The sequence below is a fragment of the Hippocampus bargibanti genome, linkage group LG16 (genome assembly GCF_051943395.1).
Source record: "Hippocampus bargibanti isolate YZ-2025 linkage group LG16, ASM5194339v1, whole genome shotgun sequence".
NCBI classification, from domain to species: domain Eukaryota; kingdom Metazoa; phylum Chordata; class Actinopteri; order Syngnathiformes; family Syngnathidae; genus Hippocampus; species Hippocampus bargibanti.
Window position 1 is genome coordinate 2,081,585 of NC_142749.1, and position 15,916 is coordinate 2,097,500.

The 15,916-nt window shown below is 44.3% G+C and overlaps 1 protein-coding gene and 14 non-coding genes across 16 annotated transcripts; 14 read left to right on the forward strand and 1 right to left on the reverse strand.

Annotated features, from left to right (window-relative positions):
- Positions 1-3,950: 3,950 nt before the first annotated feature.
- nccrp1 (P1, F-box associated domain containing) lies at positions 3,951-8,184 on the reverse strand. Of its 2 annotated transcripts, none has more exons than XM_089017513.1 (7): positions 7,960-8,184; positions 7,496-7,669; positions 6,214-6,294; positions 6,040-6,136; positions 5,763-5,858; positions 4,349-4,487; positions 3,951-4,262 (listed from the first exon to the last, which is right to left on the reverse strand). In XM_089017513.1, exons 2-7 carry the CDS (start codon positions 7,635-7,637, stop codon positions 4,116-4,118), a joined length of 702 nt encoding a protein of 233 aa, XP_088873639.1. In that variant the 5' UTR covers positions 7,638-7,669; positions 7,960-8,184; the 3' UTR covers positions 3,951-4,115. The 2 variants fall into 2 exon arrangements, with proteins under 2 accessions (XP_088873639.1, XP_088873638.1); XM_089017512.1 differs by having other exon boundaries at positions 7,496-7,760.
- A 2,478-nt stretch (positions 8,185-10,662) lies between these two features.
- Positions 10,663-10,736, forward strand: trnan-guu (transfer RNA asparagine (anticodon GUU)). The gene has a single exon. It is a non-coding gene; the product is annotated as a tRNA-Asn (tRNA).
- An 81-nt stretch (positions 10,737-10,817) lies between these two features.
- Positions 10,818-10,891, forward strand: trnan-guu (transfer RNA asparagine (anticodon GUU)). Its single transcript has one exon. It is a non-coding gene; the product is annotated as a tRNA-Asn (tRNA).
- Positions 10,892-10,972: 81 nt separating this feature from the next.
- trnan-guu (transfer RNA asparagine (anticodon GUU)) lies at positions 10,973-11,046 on the forward strand. Its single transcript has one exon. It is a non-coding gene; the product is annotated as a tRNA-Asn (tRNA).
- A 391-nt stretch (positions 11,047-11,437) lies between these two features.
- On the forward strand, positions 11,438-11,511 carry trnan-guu (transfer RNA asparagine (anticodon GUU)). The gene has a single exon. It is a non-coding gene; the product is annotated as a tRNA-Asn (tRNA).
- An 81-nt stretch (positions 11,512-11,592) lies between these two features.
- trnan-guu (transfer RNA asparagine (anticodon GUU)) lies at positions 11,593-11,666 on the forward strand. The gene has a single exon. It is a non-coding gene; the product is annotated as a tRNA-Asn (tRNA).
- A 391-nt stretch (positions 11,667-12,057) lies between these two features.
- On the forward strand, positions 12,058-12,131 carry trnan-guu (transfer RNA asparagine (anticodon GUU)). Its single transcript has one exon. It is a non-coding gene; the product is annotated as a tRNA-Asn (tRNA).
- An 81-nt stretch (positions 12,132-12,212) lies between these two features.
- On the forward strand, positions 12,213-12,286 carry trnan-guu (transfer RNA asparagine (anticodon GUU)). Its single transcript has one exon. It is a non-coding gene; the product is annotated as a tRNA-Asn (tRNA).
- Positions 12,287-12,522: 236 nt separating this feature from the next.
- trnan-guu (transfer RNA asparagine (anticodon GUU)) lies at positions 12,523-12,596 on the forward strand. The gene has a single exon. It is a non-coding gene; the product is annotated as a tRNA-Asn (tRNA).
- An 855-nt stretch (positions 12,597-13,451) lies between these two features.
- Positions 13,452-13,525, forward strand: trnan-guu (transfer RNA asparagine (anticodon GUU)). Its single transcript has one exon. It is a non-coding gene; the product is annotated as a tRNA-Asn (tRNA).
- Positions 13,526-13,916: 391 nt separating this feature from the next.
- Positions 13,917-13,990, forward strand: trnan-guu (transfer RNA asparagine (anticodon GUU)). Its single transcript has one exon. It is a non-coding gene; the product is annotated as a tRNA-Asn (tRNA).
- Positions 13,991-14,536: 546 nt separating this feature from the next.
- On the forward strand, positions 14,537-14,610 carry trnan-guu (transfer RNA asparagine (anticodon GUU)). The gene has a single exon. It is a non-coding gene; the product is annotated as a tRNA-Asn (tRNA).
- A 701-nt stretch (positions 14,611-15,311) lies between these two features.
- On the forward strand, positions 15,312-15,385 carry trnan-guu (transfer RNA asparagine (anticodon GUU)). The gene has a single exon. It is a non-coding gene; the product is annotated as a tRNA-Asn (tRNA).
- Positions 15,386-15,621: 236 nt separating this feature from the next.
- Positions 15,622-15,695, forward strand: trnan-guu (transfer RNA asparagine (anticodon GUU)). Its single transcript has one exon. It is a non-coding gene; the product is annotated as a tRNA-Asn (tRNA).
- Positions 15,696-15,776: 81 nt separating this feature from the next.
- Positions 15,777-15,850, forward strand: trnan-guu (transfer RNA asparagine (anticodon GUU)). The gene has a single exon. It is a non-coding gene; the product is annotated as a tRNA-Asn (tRNA).
- Positions 15,851-15,916: the final 66 nt, after the last annotated feature.

The window sequence follows — 15,916 nt, forward strand, 5'->3', positions numbered from 1 at the left end:
TCCCTCTAATGTACTCATTCCTGATCCTATCCAACCTGGTCACTGCCAAAGAAAACCTCAACATCTTCAGCTCTGCTACCTCCAGCTCTGCTTCCTGTCTTTTCTTCAGTGGCACTGTCTCCAGTCCAAACATCATGGCTGGTCTCACCACTGTTTTAGACACTTTTCCTTTCATCCTAGCCCTAACCCTTCTATCACACATCACACACATCTCCATTCTTCAGGCATCTGTTCACCACTAAGATCAGTCAGGAACACCACCGCCACCTCTCCAAGACAATTCCATACCTCGATTGGTAAATCATCAGGCCTGAGTGCCTTTCCCCCCTTCATCCTCTTCAGCGCCCTTCTCACTTCATCCTTGCTAATGGTTGCTACGTCTTGGTCCACAACAGTCACGTCTTCTACTCTTTGTTCCTTCTCATTTTCCTCATTCATCAATTCTTCAAAGTACTCTTTCCATCTTGCCATCACACTACTGGCACCTGTTAATACATTGCCATCTCTATCCTTAATCACCCGAACCTGATGCAGGTCCTTACCATCTTTGTCTCTCTGTCCCGCCAGCCTGTAAAAATCAGTCTCACCTTCCTTGCTGTCCCGCCGAGCATACAAGTCATCATAGGCCTCTTGTTTGGCCTTTGCCACCTTTACTTTAACCGTGCGCTGCATCTCCTTGTACTGCTTGTCCGTCCTTTCAGTGTCCCACTTCTTCTTTCCTAACCTCTTTCTGTGTATACACTCCCGCACCTCCCCATTCAACCACCAAGTCTCCTTATCTACCTTTCTTCCACTCGATACACCAAGTACTTTCCGACCTGTGTCTCTGATTATGTTCGTTGTAGTTTGCCAGTCAACTGGAAGGACCTCTTGCCCACCCAGTGCTTGTCTTACCTCCTTCCTAAATGTCATGCAACACTCTTCCTTTTTCAACTTCCACCATTTTGTCCTCACTTCAGCCTTTGGTTTCTTCATCTTCCTCACTGTCAGCATCATCCTACACACCACCAACCTATGCTGTCTGGCTACACTCTCACCAACCACTACTTTGCAGTCACTGATTTCCTTTAGATGGCGCCGTTGACACAAAATGCAGTCTACCGTGTACTTCTGCCTCCACTCTTATATGTCACCCTGTGTTCCTGTCTCTTCTGAAAGAAAGTATTCACAATAGCCATTTCCATTCTCTTAGCAAAGTCAACCACCATCTGTCCGTCAGCGTTCCTCATCTGGAGTCCAAACCTGCCCATCACCTCCTCATCATCTTTGTTTCCTGAGCCACTATGTCCATTGAAGTCTCCACCAATTACAACACTCTCACTTCTCGGGATGTTCTGTATGTATGTATCTCTTGATTCTGCACTATGTACAGTCTTGTTTATAGAACGGTTTTTGCACATCTACATTTGCACAGTATACAGTTGACATTTTTATTTTGTTATGCTTAGAATATCTTGTTTTCTATCCTTTCACTCCCACCCCAACCCCATCCCTCTTCAATTGCTGCTGTGGACTGCAAATTTCCCCATTGCGGGACGAATAAAGGTATTCTGATTCTGATTCTGATGACTTCATCAAAGTCCTACCGGAATTTCTCCTTCTCCGTCAGCTCACATCCTACTAGTGGGGCATACCCACAAACAACATTGAACATCACGCCTTCAATTTCTAGCTTCAGACTCATCATTCCATCTCATACTGTTTTTACTTCTAAGACATTCCTAACAAACTCCTCTTTTAAGATAATCCCAACTCAATTTCTCTTTCTGTCTTCACCATGATAGAACAATTTAGACCCTGACCTTTAGCTTCTAGCCTTGCTCCCTTTCCACCTGGTCTCCTGGACAGACAGTATGTCTACCTTCCTTCTCTCCATCATGTCAACCATCTCTCGACCTTTACCTGTCATTGTTCCTACATTCAAAGTTCCTACTCTTAATTCTATACTCTTGGCGTTCCATTTCTCTCTTTTCTTCACCTCCCTCCTCTCCTTCTTCGACCAACAGTTGTCATGATCTGGTTGGCGACCAACGGGTGGCGCTGTCGTCCCCGCCTGCACCTGCACAGGTGCTGGTCGTCCTGATCAGTGGCGGACTGCCACGTTCGGATTGGCGACCAACGGGTAGCGACGTCAGCCCTGCCTGCAGCCTTGCAGGTGCTGGTCATTTTAATCAGCGACACTTAAACGGACTCCCGGCACGACCATCCGGTGTCGGTTCATTGTTTGTTGCATGCTTTGTCTGCAATTGCATGCATTGTATGCTGTGCATGTGTTTGTTTAACCTTGGCGGACTTTTACACTTGGTTTTCTTTTGATACTTTTTTCTGTTCAGATCATTTTGATGTTTTACATTTTGTTCCTGCTGACCTTTATTTTAATACAATTTGTCAAACAAACTCATGCTCCCTCCTGCCTGCTTTTTAGGATCCGCACCCGCCATCACCACCTTGCAAACCGTGACAGAATGAACCGACCAACCATCGGATCCCGCAGGTACAACGGACCCGTCTCATTTCCACCCTGTGCCTGGCAATGCTACGTCCACGTTAGCCCACGCCTCCTCGAGTTTGAATTGCGTCACTCGACGAGCCGTAATGTCCACGGGTGACTGGCAGTGCACGCCCACGTCCAGCCACGCTGTCGTCGTGCATGACGAATTGAGTCTCATCCACGACGAGCCGTGCAACGTCCGCGTCAACGTCAGTCCGAGACCCCACTCACCGCTGGATCCCGGAGCAGCTCTGGACTCGTCTCGTTCCCCCTGTGCCGGGCAGTTCACACCCACGTCGGCGTCCGGCCGAGACCTGGTCCCATACGGCCGTACGGGGTGCCATTCTGCGCCTGGCAGTTCGACGTCCACGTAGAGCCATGCACCGTCGCGTGAACGTGCGAGAAGGATCGCACTCACGCCCACGACAATCCGTGCCGTGTCTTCGTCCACCCCAGGCCGAGTCTCGTTCCCATCAGGCCGCCGCCCGTCGTATGCTGGAGAGGCAGCGGTTGTTGGGACTTCTGGAAGCAGCCCCTTGAAGGGGGGGTACTGTCATGATCTGGTTGGCGACTGACGGGTGGCGCTGTCGGCCCCGCCTGCACCTGCACAGGTGCTGGTCGTCCCGATCAGTGGCGGACTGCCACGTTCGTATTGGCGACCAACGGGTAGCGACGTCAGCCCTGCCTGCAGCCTCGCAGGTGCTGGTCATTTTAATCAGCGACACTTAAAAGGACTCCCGGCACGACCATCCGGTGTCGGTTCATTGTTTGTTGCATGCTTTGTCTGCAATTGCATGCTTTGTATGCTGTGCATGTGTTTGTTTAACCTTGGCGGACTTTTACACTTGGTTTTCATTTGATACTTTTTTCTGTTCAGGTCATTTTGATGTTTTACATTTTGATCCTGCTGACCTTTATTTTAATACAATTTGTCAAACAACCTCCTGCTCCCTCCTGCCTGCTTTTTGTGATCCACATCCGCCATCACCACCTTGCAAACCGTGACAACAGTAGTCAATTTTCCACTGGCACCCTGAAGGTCAACAGTACCAACGGTGGCCTGATGATGGTATGGGATTCAGAGGTTTGATTCGCACATTTGTTTTGGCAAAATGTTTTATGTCGGATGCCCTTCCTGACACGACCCTCTGTATTTAGGGACCGGCACAATAAGACACTGGCTTGTGCCCCCTTGTGGCTACATTAGGAATTGTGTTCTGTATGTGTAGAGAATTTATAGTCTTGGGTATTATACAAAATCCAATTTTAGTTCGTAAAAAAACACTACTAGATCATCGTATTTGAAAAATGTTCAACCACAAATGTCATTAAATCTGAATGGGTCTATGCCTTGCATACAACACAATGCACGTTTTAATATGTGAGGACTAAAAATAATTAACGGTACGTGAATGAAAGCAACTTGTTTCAGTGTTGGCACAAGACTCCACAAATTAAATTAGTTTTGTTTCAACTTTTATTTCAATTCTGAGAAGCCTACCAAGGTAGCCAGTGACTGTTCCCAAAGAACCATATCCATTCATCAGCATTGAAAATGATGAATTCACATTCCACAATCTGAGGTCGTGAGTAGATTCGAGCAGCCTTTGAAGAAAATGTGTGTCTATGAGCTGGTTTTGATTGGTTTGACAATGACTGAGCTGCCAGTAAACATCGTGGGGAAGAAAAAATTCAAGTATTGGTTCTTCAGTCGGTGCAAGAACTCAATGTACCTCACTCCCGGTCCATAGCCAGAGAACACGTGTGACACCTAGAGGTCAACAGAGACACACTATGAAAACTGAAATGAGGAAGTGAAAAAAGAACAGCAGGCCGAATTGGCAAAAGGGTACTAGCCTCCTTCCATGTGTGGGAATAGGTGCTAATGTCCTCAATGGGGTTGACGGAATGCTCTGAGATGATCGTGCTTTTATCAGCACCTAATAACTTTACATGGAGCTGGTAGATTGACTGATGCAGTTGACTCTCCTCATACCTGGTTAAATAGCATTTGGAATTAAGAATTTGGAGGTTTGAAGAAGTCATGTAAATGTTCAGTTCGTGTGGGAAATTAAATTAAAAGAGAACACACAGCATAAAAAAAAGAGTCCGTTGGACAACAAACAACAGCATAAAAAAGAGTCAGTTGGACAACAATCATGCTACGAGTTAGCACTTAATTCAAGGAACATATTCAGAGACTTTAAAAGTACTACTGCAACAAACTGTAGTTTTATCCCTTTTTTTAGATCAATGTGACTAATTAGAGTTTCTGAAAAGATGACTTTAGTTTCACTGGTCACACATGAAAAAGCCCATGCAAAAACAAGACTCAATTTTTACACTTTGGAATTCGCTTTGCTTTGACGGAGGTCAGGCATTTTAGTTTAGTGGTTTCAGAAGAGGTAAAAAAAAAAATAAGAAACTAATAGTGTATTTTGTACAGGGCCGTTTATGCCAAGGTAATTGACTTTGATTTTAGGCACAAATCAATTTCATCCTATTCAGTAGTACAATAGTGTACAATACATAGATTTATTTTGTCAACAAAATTAAACCGGTGACTAGAAATGTGTGGTCTTGAGATATGGGTGACTTTTGAGTTTTTAAAGAAAAGAACCACCACTAGATATTTTTTCGTCTTGAGATACAGACAAACCTTTTCAGCGTGCTTGACACCTCACTACTAGACGCAAATTTGACATCCAGCCATCATAAATTGACATTACTTTTCTTGCAATAAAAAGCAATATCAACTGGTGGAAGTAATTCGCCATGAAGATGGTTTTCCTACTGTCAATAGATGCCGCAGCGTAATGAGGATAATATGGTAGCCCAAGTTAAGTTGTGATTTGTGCTCATATTTTTTTTGCAGGTTGCATGGGGAGAAAATGGTATTATGTTACTGCACAGTCTAATATGATTGTATTTTTTCTTCTAAAAAAACAAAACATTTGTGGTGTTTTTTTGACACGGCTCTTACAGATTATTTTGCCTTTCATTTTAACAAGAAAAGATGATTTTAAATGCAAGTGTGGTCATGGAACAAATGAACCCGACCCTGCAAGTCACCACTTTCCAAGAAAGGAATATTATTTTTTGTTGTCATTCATTCCAACAAAATGTAAATGTCAATTGCATGTGCAAACGAGATTTGGAGAGACTTTTATGGCATGCAGTCATTTGCATGTTCCTAGTAACCGCGCTCATAAGGCATGTTGCATATTACCCTTCGTTCCATTGTGAGCGCTCAAACTGATTGTTTACCCACCAATCTTGAATCACTATTTCTGGTTGCAAATCATCTAGCAGCTCGTCCCAAAAACCCTCTGCCTTCAGATCCACAGTCTGCTCCAGGGTAAACCAACTGGCAAAGAAAGACAGAATATTTCACTCGACACTTTCACTTGACTATGACTCTGACCTGATTTCTAATGTTTCACCAAGTAAAAAGTAAAATGATTTGCCTGAAATTATTCTGAATATTAATACAAATGCTCCAAGTCTATATATCCTTTACCAACTACTGCACAATGAGACTACAGTACCTGAACTGGGGCAAAGCACAGATAACAACCCCTTCCGGAATGCCACTGGTATCATAAGGGAGAACTTCTACGTTGGTGGTCCAGCCACTGAAGTCACCTGTGAATTAAACTTCAGACTTTTACATCATGCCTCTCACATCTTTGTCAAATGCAGCAATTGGTCCCGTTTCCTACCTTCAGGTTGAAAAATGGGAGGGCCACGCATGGGAACTTCGGGTAGCTCATTTTCAGGTGGAGCGATATCTTTACTCAACCCTATGCATTGAGGACAAAGGGACACGCCACACCTCTTAATTTGTCCAAAGCAAATATTAGATAGCCATGTCTGTCATACGACTGTGCTGGGTGTGCCTTTGTGGAAATGCACATTAATCTAAAGTGTACTTGAGAGTTTAGCAAGCAATGCAAACATGGCATTGTGCACCATGATGACAAATGACTACTGCAACAAAATCTACGGCCATGGACATTTACCGTAAATTAAGCAAGGTAGCATTTATTGTAGGTACATCCGTAATTAAAAAAAACTTCATACTTTGTGACAATGTTTTTTTATATATGATCAGTCGTCTTATTGTGTGTCAAGTTGTGAAAAATGGGGCAGGCACCTTTTCAGAGTTATCTGCCCTGTTGTCCGCTAACTTTTTGTCATGAGTTTCAGACACTGTTTTTACTATAATTTGGACAAGTTCGGCGGGCCGGATTAAAAAGCCTAACAGGCAGTATGTGGCCCGCGGGCCGTAGTCTGATCTAACATTTACACCGTGGTGGACTTCCACCAAAAAAAATGTCCAATGTTGCATATTACTTAAGAATAGTGAGGAGTAAATAGAAATATCATCATGTGACAAAAAGTCAAAACCCATCCATGCAATATCATATTTATTCTCATGATTGGTGCAGGTGTTCTGAAATCCTGCTTCCATGTCAGCTTTGCAGAACAATGCTGCTTTTTTGCAATAACTTATTAGCCTTTCTTTTCAGCACAAAGGAATACAGGAATAATATTTTCGAAAAGATGGATTAATCAATGATCAGTTCCACATCCCAATTGTTTGAGTGTGTGTGTGCTGTTTAATCGGTTATTACATTGTTTTACACTGGCGAAATGTTGTTGTAATGATGTCGACCATACAAAAAAAAAATCCATGGACATAAATTTCACATTCTTAGAATATTATGTGGATTTTGTAAATACGCGTAATTGCAAAACTTTTTTTCAGTCAACTCGACAACTATGACAGACCTATGTTTTGCAAGATATTTAAGGGGTGTGTATTAAAAGTCACAGTGCCGCTACTAAGCGTATGTACAGTATGTATATTATGAAGTGGAATGTATTAGTAAAGTTGCAGAGCAGTGGAGTCAAGAGAGCTCCTCTCTCTCACTCAGTGTTGGAAAGTCAGTGAAGGAAAGAAGCGAGTGCAGTTGTGTGCAAATCATGTTGTGATGGTACCGTGAGGAGAAGAATTCTTCAGCAGATTTCTCCCAAATGGTTTGGCTTCGTATGCAGACTTCCAGTCCAGGTGTTCTTTTGCTGGCACGCCCTTCAGACCCCACTCATCCTCACATCTCTTCTTCCATTCGGCGGCATTCATGGTTCAGCTCAATGTGTTTCAACGAGGAAGTTCTTGCGACATGTAGTGCAGTTTAGGTGAACACCACACCCAGTGTGTTGCAATGTGAAGACAGGGCCATGAATGTGGCCTCCTATTCGGGCCCTTAAAGGCACAGTAAGAGACTCGCTCTAACTGATTTTTATTCAGGTGGTCAATCACCATCATTCAATATTTTTTAAATGCGCTTATAAAGATTATTGTCGTTGTTGTTGTTGTTACAACTACTTTTTCTATCTCCACAGAACACGTCTTGGTACTGTTCTGAGAGTTCTTATTCTTCTTAGGTGAAAATGACCCTTACCTGACAGCCAAGAAACCGCTTGTTTTACATATCTTTGGCTATCTACATCCAAACCATTGCCAAGCAGGATTCCGTTGTGACGCTTTTATTTTGAAGGTGGCCCACACTCGCTCGCCGCAGACGACCGTAATGCATAGTGTGGTCAACCGAAGTGGCGGCTCACGCGACTTCGATTTAGCGAGTGGAGGCTGGCTTGACCGCAGTTCTTCTATCGCTCAGCAGCAGCTAAGCTTAGCTTCCTGCTCCGCATCGAGAACTCCTGCCCCCATCACCGGCTGCTCTCCTATTGGCTGCGCGTACATGTCGTCAAAGCGTTTTGACGCTCATATTCCAAATGATTTAAAACGGGCGTCAAGGGTCAAATGCCACCTTTGCGCGACGCTCTTTGTCTCAGCGCGGACTTGCGCTCTGTCGCTGACGTTGCACATACATAATGAATGGCTGCGCAGACGCCACCCAGCACTTGACGGGTTCAATGTGTAGGCACCGTGTTGCACATTTGTTCATGAAACGAAATGTGTAAAAGGAATGTTCATTAAATGTCATCATTTTCCTAATGTTCTTGTGCTTCTTTGCACCAAAACTAATGAAAGACATGATATTTCGGTTATTTATAGCACGTATGGTATAATTTGAATGGTCCGGCCAGCTTGACATCTATCGAGGCCATATGTGGCCCACAATGTGAAATGAGTTTGACACCCCTGGTTTAGGGAGTTGATGGCTTGGGGGAAGAAGCTGTTTAAATGTCAGCTGGATTTGGTGTGCATCAGATTGGGTAGCGCCTGCCTGAGGGGAGTAGCTGGAAAAGGTGGTGGGCAGGATGCGGAGACTAAGAGTTGAAGTGAATATTTGTGAGCAGCAGTATGGCTTCATGCCAAAAAAAAGAGTATGGTAGATGCAGTGTTTGCTTTAAGAATTCTGATAGAGAAGTACAGAGAAGGTCAGAAAGAATTGCATTGTGTCTTTGTAGATCTGGAGAAAGCGTATGACAGGGTGCCCAGAGAAGAGCTGTGGTATTGCATGAGGAAGTCTGGAGAGACAGAAAAGTATTTCAGAGCAGTGCAAGACATGTATCATGACTGTAAGACAGTTGTGAGGTGTGCTGTCGGTGTGACGGAGGAATTCAAGGTGGGGGTGTGACTCCACCAGGGGTCAGCTCTGAGCCCGTTCTTGTTTGCTATGGTGATGGACAGGCTGACAGACGATGTTAGACAAGAATCTCCTTGGACCATGATGTTTGCAGATGACATTGTGATCTGTTGCGAGAACAGGGAACAGGTGGCAGAGAAACTAGAGATGTGGAGATATGCCCTGGAAAGGAGAGGAATGAAGATCAGTCGCAGCAAGACGGAATATATGTGTGTGAATGAGAGGATGAGAGGGATCCAAGTGTAAGAGTGATGCTACAGGGAGAAGACATAAATAAGGTGGATGATTTTAAGTACTTGGGGTCAACTCTCTAGAGCAATGGAGAGTGTGAAAAAGAGGTGAAGATGCGTGTCCAGGCAGGCTGGAACGTCTGGAGAAAAATGTCAGGTGTGATGTGTGATAGAAGGGTTTCAGCTTGGATGAAAGGAAAAGTGTATAAAACCGTGGTCAGACCAGCCATGATGTTTGGACTGGAGACAGTGCCACCGAAGAAAAGACAGGAAGCAGAGCTGGAGGTAGCAGAGCTGAAAATGTTGAGGTTTTCTTTGGGAGTGACCAGGTTGGATAGGATCAGGAATTAGTAGATTAGAGGGACAACTCATATTAGAGGCTTTGGAGAGAAAGTCAGAGAGGCCAGACTGAGATGGTTTGGACATGTCCAGAGGAGAGAGAGTGACTATATCGGGAGAAGGATGACCGAGACCAAGCAAGAGAACGAGAGGAAGACTGAAGAGGAGGTTTATGGATGTTGTTTAAGAGGACATAAATGTAGCTGGTGTGAGAGAAAAGGATGCACAAAACCGGGTTAGGTGGAGGATACTGATTCGCTGTGATGACCCCTGAAGGGAAAAGCCTAAAGGAAAAGAAGAGGAAGAAGAAGAAGTGCCAGTTTTGGGCGACTTTAAGTCATTTTTATTGGTGTTTTACGTTTGACTAAAAATATCAGCCCACGTGTTTTGGGTATTTTAGATGCTATAAAACGTTTTTCTGGTGTCAGTGAGGAAACAAAAAATATGGTGTCGGTTGTCCTTTTAGGCTGTGTTTGAAAACAATGCTGGCAGCCAGTATAAAATATTGAGTGTTTGGCAAAAAATGTGGACATGGGAGCAAGGTGTCATTTCTTTGGCATAATCAAAAAAAAAGAAAAATACACTAATATGAACGTGAGACATGTGTGCGTGTGTACGCGTGTGTACGCGTGTCCGTGTGTACGCGTGTGCGCGTGTACGTGTGTCCGTGTGTGTTTGTGTATGTGTGTGCGTGTGTATGTGCATGTGTGCGTTAACTGAAAGGCTCGTGGTTCAAGCCCACCCAGGGACGATCTCCATCATGTCGGATTCTTTGGCCAGGACGGTCCTGGAATTAAAAACTTAATTTAGCATTTTTTAAACCCTAGCAAGAGTCTCTGTGGCATAGTCGCTTAGTGCGTTTGGCTGTAAAGTGTTGACGGTTCACGTCCCCCCAGGGATGATCTGGATTAGCTCCGATTCTTTGGCCAGAACGCTCCTGGAAGTCGAAAATTAATTGAACATTTTTTTACACATAGCAAGTGTCTCTGTGGCGCAATCGGTTAGCGTGTTCGGCTGTTAACTGAAAGGTTGGTGGTTCAAGCCCACCCAGGGACGATCTTGATTAGCTCTGATTATTTGGCCAGAACACTCCTGGAAGTCAAAAATTAATGTAACATTTTTTTACACATAGCATGTGTCTCTGTGGCGCAATCGGTTAGCGCGTTCGGCTGTTAACTGAAAGGTTGGTGGTTCAAGCCCACCCAGGGACGATCTAGATTAGCTCTGATTCTTTGGCCAGAACACTCCTGGAAGTCAAAAATTAATGTAACATTTTTTTATACATAGCATGTATCTCTGTGGCGCAATCGGTTAGCGCGTTCGGCTGTTAACTGAAAGGTTGGTGGTTCAAGCCCACCCAGGGACGATCTTGATTAGCTCTGATTCTTTGGCCAGAACACTCCTGGAAGTCAAAAATTAATTGTACATTTTTTTACACCTAGCAAGTGTCTCTGTGGCGCAATCGGTTAGCTAGTTCGGCTGTTAACTGAAAGTTTGGTGGTTCAAGCCCACCCAGGGACGATCTTGATTAGCTCTGATTCTTTGGCCAGAACACTCCTGGAAGTCAAAAATTAATTGTACATTTTTTTACACCTAGCAAGTGTCTCTGTGGCGCAATTGGTTAGCACGTTTGGCTGTTAACTGAAAGGTTGGTGGTTCAAGCCCACCCAGGGACGATCTTCATTAGCTCTGATTATTTGGCCAGAACACTCCTGGAAGTCAAAAATTAATGTAACATTTTTTTAAGCACAGCAAGTGTCTCTGTGGCGCAATCGGTTAGCGCATTCGGCTGTTAACTGAAAGGTTGGTGGTTCAAGCCCACCCAGGGACGATCTTGATTAGCTCGGATTATTTGGCCAGAACACTCCTGGAAGTTAAAAATTAATGTAACATTTTTTTATACATAGCATGTGTCTCTGTGGCGCAATCGGTTAGCGCGTTCGGCTGTTAACTGAAAGGTTGGTGGTTCAAGCCCACCCAGGGACGATCTTGATTAGCTCGGATTATTTGGCCAGAACACTCCTGGAAGTCAAAAATTAATGTAACATTTTTTTATACATAGCATGTGTCTCTGTGGCGCAATCGATTAGCGCGTTCGGCTGTTTACTGAAAGGTTGGTGGTTCAAGCCCACCCAGGGACGATCTTGATTGGCTCTGATTATTTGGCCAGAACACTCCTGGAAGTCAAAAATTAATGTAACATTTTTTTACACCGAGCAAGTGTCTCTGTGCCGCAATCGGTGAGCGCGTTTGGCTGTTAACTGAAAGGTTGGTGGTTCAAGCCCACCCAGGGACGATCTTGATTAGCTCTGATTATTTGGCCAGAACACTCCTGGAAGTCAAAAATTAATGTAACATTTTTTTATACATAGCATGTGTCTCTGTGGCGCAATCGGTTAGCGCGTTCGGCTGTTAACTGAAAGGTTGGTGGTTCAAGCCCACCCAGGGACGATCTTGATTAGCTCGGATTATTTGGCCAGAACACTCCTGGAAGTCAAAAATTAATGTAACATTTTTTTACACCTAGCAAGTGTCTCTGTGGCGCAATCGGTTAGCGCGTTCGGCTGTTAACTGAAAGGTTGGTGGTTCAAGCCCACCCAGGGACGATCTTGATTAGCTCTGATTCTTTGGCCAGAACACTCCTGGAAGTCAAAAATTAATTGTACATTTTTTTACACCGAGCAAGTGTCTCTGTGGCGCAATTGGTTAGCAAGTTTGGCTGTTAACTGAAAGGTTGGTGGTTCAAGCCCACCCAGGGACGATCTTGATTAGCTCTGATTATTTGGCCAGAACACTCCTGGAAGTCAAAAATTAATGTAACATTTTTTTATAAATAGCATGTGTCTCTGTGGCGCAATCGGTTAGCGCGTTCGGCTGTTAACTGAAAGGTTGGTGGTTCAAGCCCACCCAGGGACGATCTTGACTAGCTCTGATTATTTGGCCAGAACACTCCTGGAAGTCAAAAATTAATGTAACATTTTTTTACACCTAGCAAGTGTCTCTTTGGCGCAATCGGTTAGCTAGTTCGGCTGTTAACTGAAAGGTTGGTGGTTCAAGCCCACCCAGGGACGATCTTGATTAGCTCTGATTATTTGGCCAGAACACTCCTGGAAGTCAAAAATTAATGTAACATTTTTTTACACCTAGCAAGTGTCTCTGTGCGGCAATCGGTTAGCGCGTTTGGCTGTTAACTGAAAGGATGGTGGTTCAAGCCCACCCAGGGACGATCTTGATTAGCTCTGATTATTTGGCCAGAACACTCCTGAAAGTCAAAAATTAATGTAACATTTTTTTATACATAGCATGTGTCTCTGTGGCGCAATCGGTTAGCGCGTTCGGCTGTTAACTGAAAGGTTGGTGGTTCAAGCCCACCCCGGGACGATCTTGATTAGCTCGGATTATTTGGCCAGAACACTCCTGGAAGTCCAAAATTAATGTAACATTTTTTTACACCGAGCAAGTGTCTCTGTGCCGCAATCGGTGAGCGCGTTTGGCTGTTAACTGAAAGGTTGGTGGTTCAAGCCCACCCAGGGACGATCTTGATTAGCTCGGATTATTTGGCCAGAACACTCCTGGAAGTCAAAAATTAATGTAACATTTTTTTACACCTAGCAAGTGTCTCTGTGCCGCAATCGGTTAGCGCGTTTGGCTGTTAACTGAAAGGATGGTGGTTCAAGCCCACCCAGGGACGATCTTCATTAGCTCTGATTATTTGGCCAGAACACTCCTGGAAGTCAAAAATTAATGTAACATTTTTTATACATAGCATGTGTCTCTGTGGCGCAATCGGTTAGCGCGTTCGGCTGTTAACTGAAAGGTTGGTGGTTCAAGCCCACCCAGGGACGATCTTGATTAGCTCTGATTCTTTGGCCAGAACACTCCTGGAAGTCAAAAATTAATTGTACATTTTTTTACACCTAGCAAGTGTCTCTGTGGCGCAATTGGTTAGCACGTTTGGCTGTTAACTGAAAGGTTGGTGATTCAAGCCCACCCAGGGACGATCTTGATTAGCTCTGATTCTTTGGCCAGAACACTCCTGGAAGTCAAAAATTAATTGTACATTTTTTTACACCTAGCAAGTGTCTCTGTGGCGCAATTGGTTAGCACGTTTGGCTGTTAACTGAAAGGTTGGTGGTTCAAGCCCACCCAGGGACGATCTTGATTAGCTCTGATTATTTGGCCAGAACACTCCTGGAAGTCAAAAATTAATGTAACATTTTTTTAAACACAGCAAGTGTCTCTGTGGCGCAATCGGTTAGCGCATTCGGCTGTTAACTGAAAGGTTGGTGGTTCAAGCCCACCCAGGGACGATCTAGATTAGCTCGGATTATTTGGCCAGAACACTCCTGGAAGTCAAAAATTAATGTAACATTTTTTTATACATAGCATGTGTCTCTGTGGCGCAATCGGTTAGCACGTTTGGCTGTTAACTGAAAGGTTGGTGGTTCACGCCCACCCAGGGACGATTTTGATTAGCTCGGATTATTTGGCCAGAACACTCCTGGAAGTCAAAAATTAATGTAACATTTTTTTAAACATAGCAAGTGTCTCTGTGGCGCAATCGGTTAGCACGTTTGGCTGTTAACTGAAAGGTTGGTGGTTCAAGCCCACCCAGGGACGATCTTGATTAGCTCGGATTATTTGGCCAGAACACTCCTGGAAGTCAAAAATTAATGTAACATTTTTTTATACATAGCATGTGTCTCTGTGGCGCAATCGGTTAGCGCGTTCGGCTGTTTACTGAAAGGTTGGTGGTTCAAGCCCACCCAGGGACGATCTTGATTAGCTCTGATTCTTTGGCCAGAACACTCCTGGAAGTCAAAAATTAATTGTACATTTTTTTACACCTAGCATGTGTCTCTGTGGCGCAATCGGTTAGCGCGTTCGGCTGTTTACTGAAAGGTTGGTGGTTCAAGCCCACCCAGGGACGATCTTGACTAGCTCTGATTATTTGGCCAGAACACTCCTGGAAGTCAAAAATTAATGTAACATTTTTTTACACCTAGCAAGTGTCTCTTTGGCGCAATCGGTTAGCTAGTTCGGCTGTTAACTGAAAGGTTGGTGGTTCAAGCCCACCCAGGGACGATCTTGATTAGCTCTGATTATTTGGCCAGAACACTCCTGGAAGTCAAAAATTAATGTAACATTTTTTTACACCTAGCAAGTGTCTCTGTGCCGCAATCGGTTAGCGCGTTTGGCTGTTAACTGAAAGGATGGTGGTTCAAGCCCACCCAGGGACGATCTTCATTAGCTCGGATTATTTGGCCAGAACACTCCTGGAAGTCAAAAATTAATGTAACATTTTTTTAAACATAGCAAGTGTCTCTGTGCCGCAATCGGTTAGCGCGTTTGGCTGTTAACTGAAAGGATGGTGGTTCAAGCCCACCCAGGGACGATCTTCATTAGCTCGGATTATTTGGCCAGAACACTCCTGGAAGTCAAAAATTAATGTAACATTTTTTTATACATAGCATGTGTCTCTGTGGCGCAATCGGTTAGCGCGTTCGGCTGTTAACTGAAAGGTTGGTGGTTCACGCCCACCCAGGGACGATCTTGATTAGCTCGGATTATTTGGCCAGAACACTCCTGGAAGTCAAAAATTAATGTAACATTTTTTTACACCTAGCAAGTGTCTCTGTGGCGCAATCGGTTAGCGCGTTCGGCTGTTTACTGAAAGGTTGGTGGTTCAAGCCCACCCAGGGACGATCTTGATTAGCTCTGATTATTTGGCCAGAACACTCCTGGAAGTCAAAAATTAATGTAACATTTTTTTACACCTAGCAAGTGTCTCTGTGCCGCAATCGGTTAGCGCGTTTGGCTGTTAACTGAAAGGATGGTGGTTCAAGCCCACCCAGGGACGATCTTGATTAGCTCTGATTATTTGGCCAGAACACTCCTGGAAGTCAAAAATTAATGTAACATGTTTTTAAACATCGCAAGTGTCTCTGTGGCGCAATCGGTTAGCGCGTTCGGCTGTTAACTGAAAGGTTGGTGGTTCAAGCCCACCCAGGGACGAACTTGATTAGCTCGGATTATTTGGCCAGAACACTCCTGGAAGTCCAAAATTAATGTAACATTTTTTTCTACATAGCAAGTGTCTCTGTGGCGCAATCGGTTAGCGCGTTCGGCTGTTAACTGAAAGGTTGGTGGTTCAAGCCCACCCAGGGACGATCTTCATAAACTCGGATTATTTGGCCAGAACACTCCTGGAAGTCAAAAATTAATGTAACATTTTT

Excerpts from the sequence above, each read along its gene's own strand:
- nccrp1 (XM_089017513.1), bottom strand. The coding sequence starts at position 7,637 with ATGAATGCCGCCGAATGGAAGAAGAGATGTGAGGATGAGTGGGGTCTG. Across the intron at positions 6,137-6,213 it reads TCCCATTTTTCAACCTGAAG|GTGACTTCAGTGGCTGGACC; the intron begins GTAGGAAACGGG and ends TTTAATTCACAG. Across the intron at positions 4,488-5,762 it reads GAAATAGTGATTCAAGATTG|GTATGAGGAGAGTCAACTGC; the intron begins GTGGGTAAACAA and ends CTATTTAACCAG.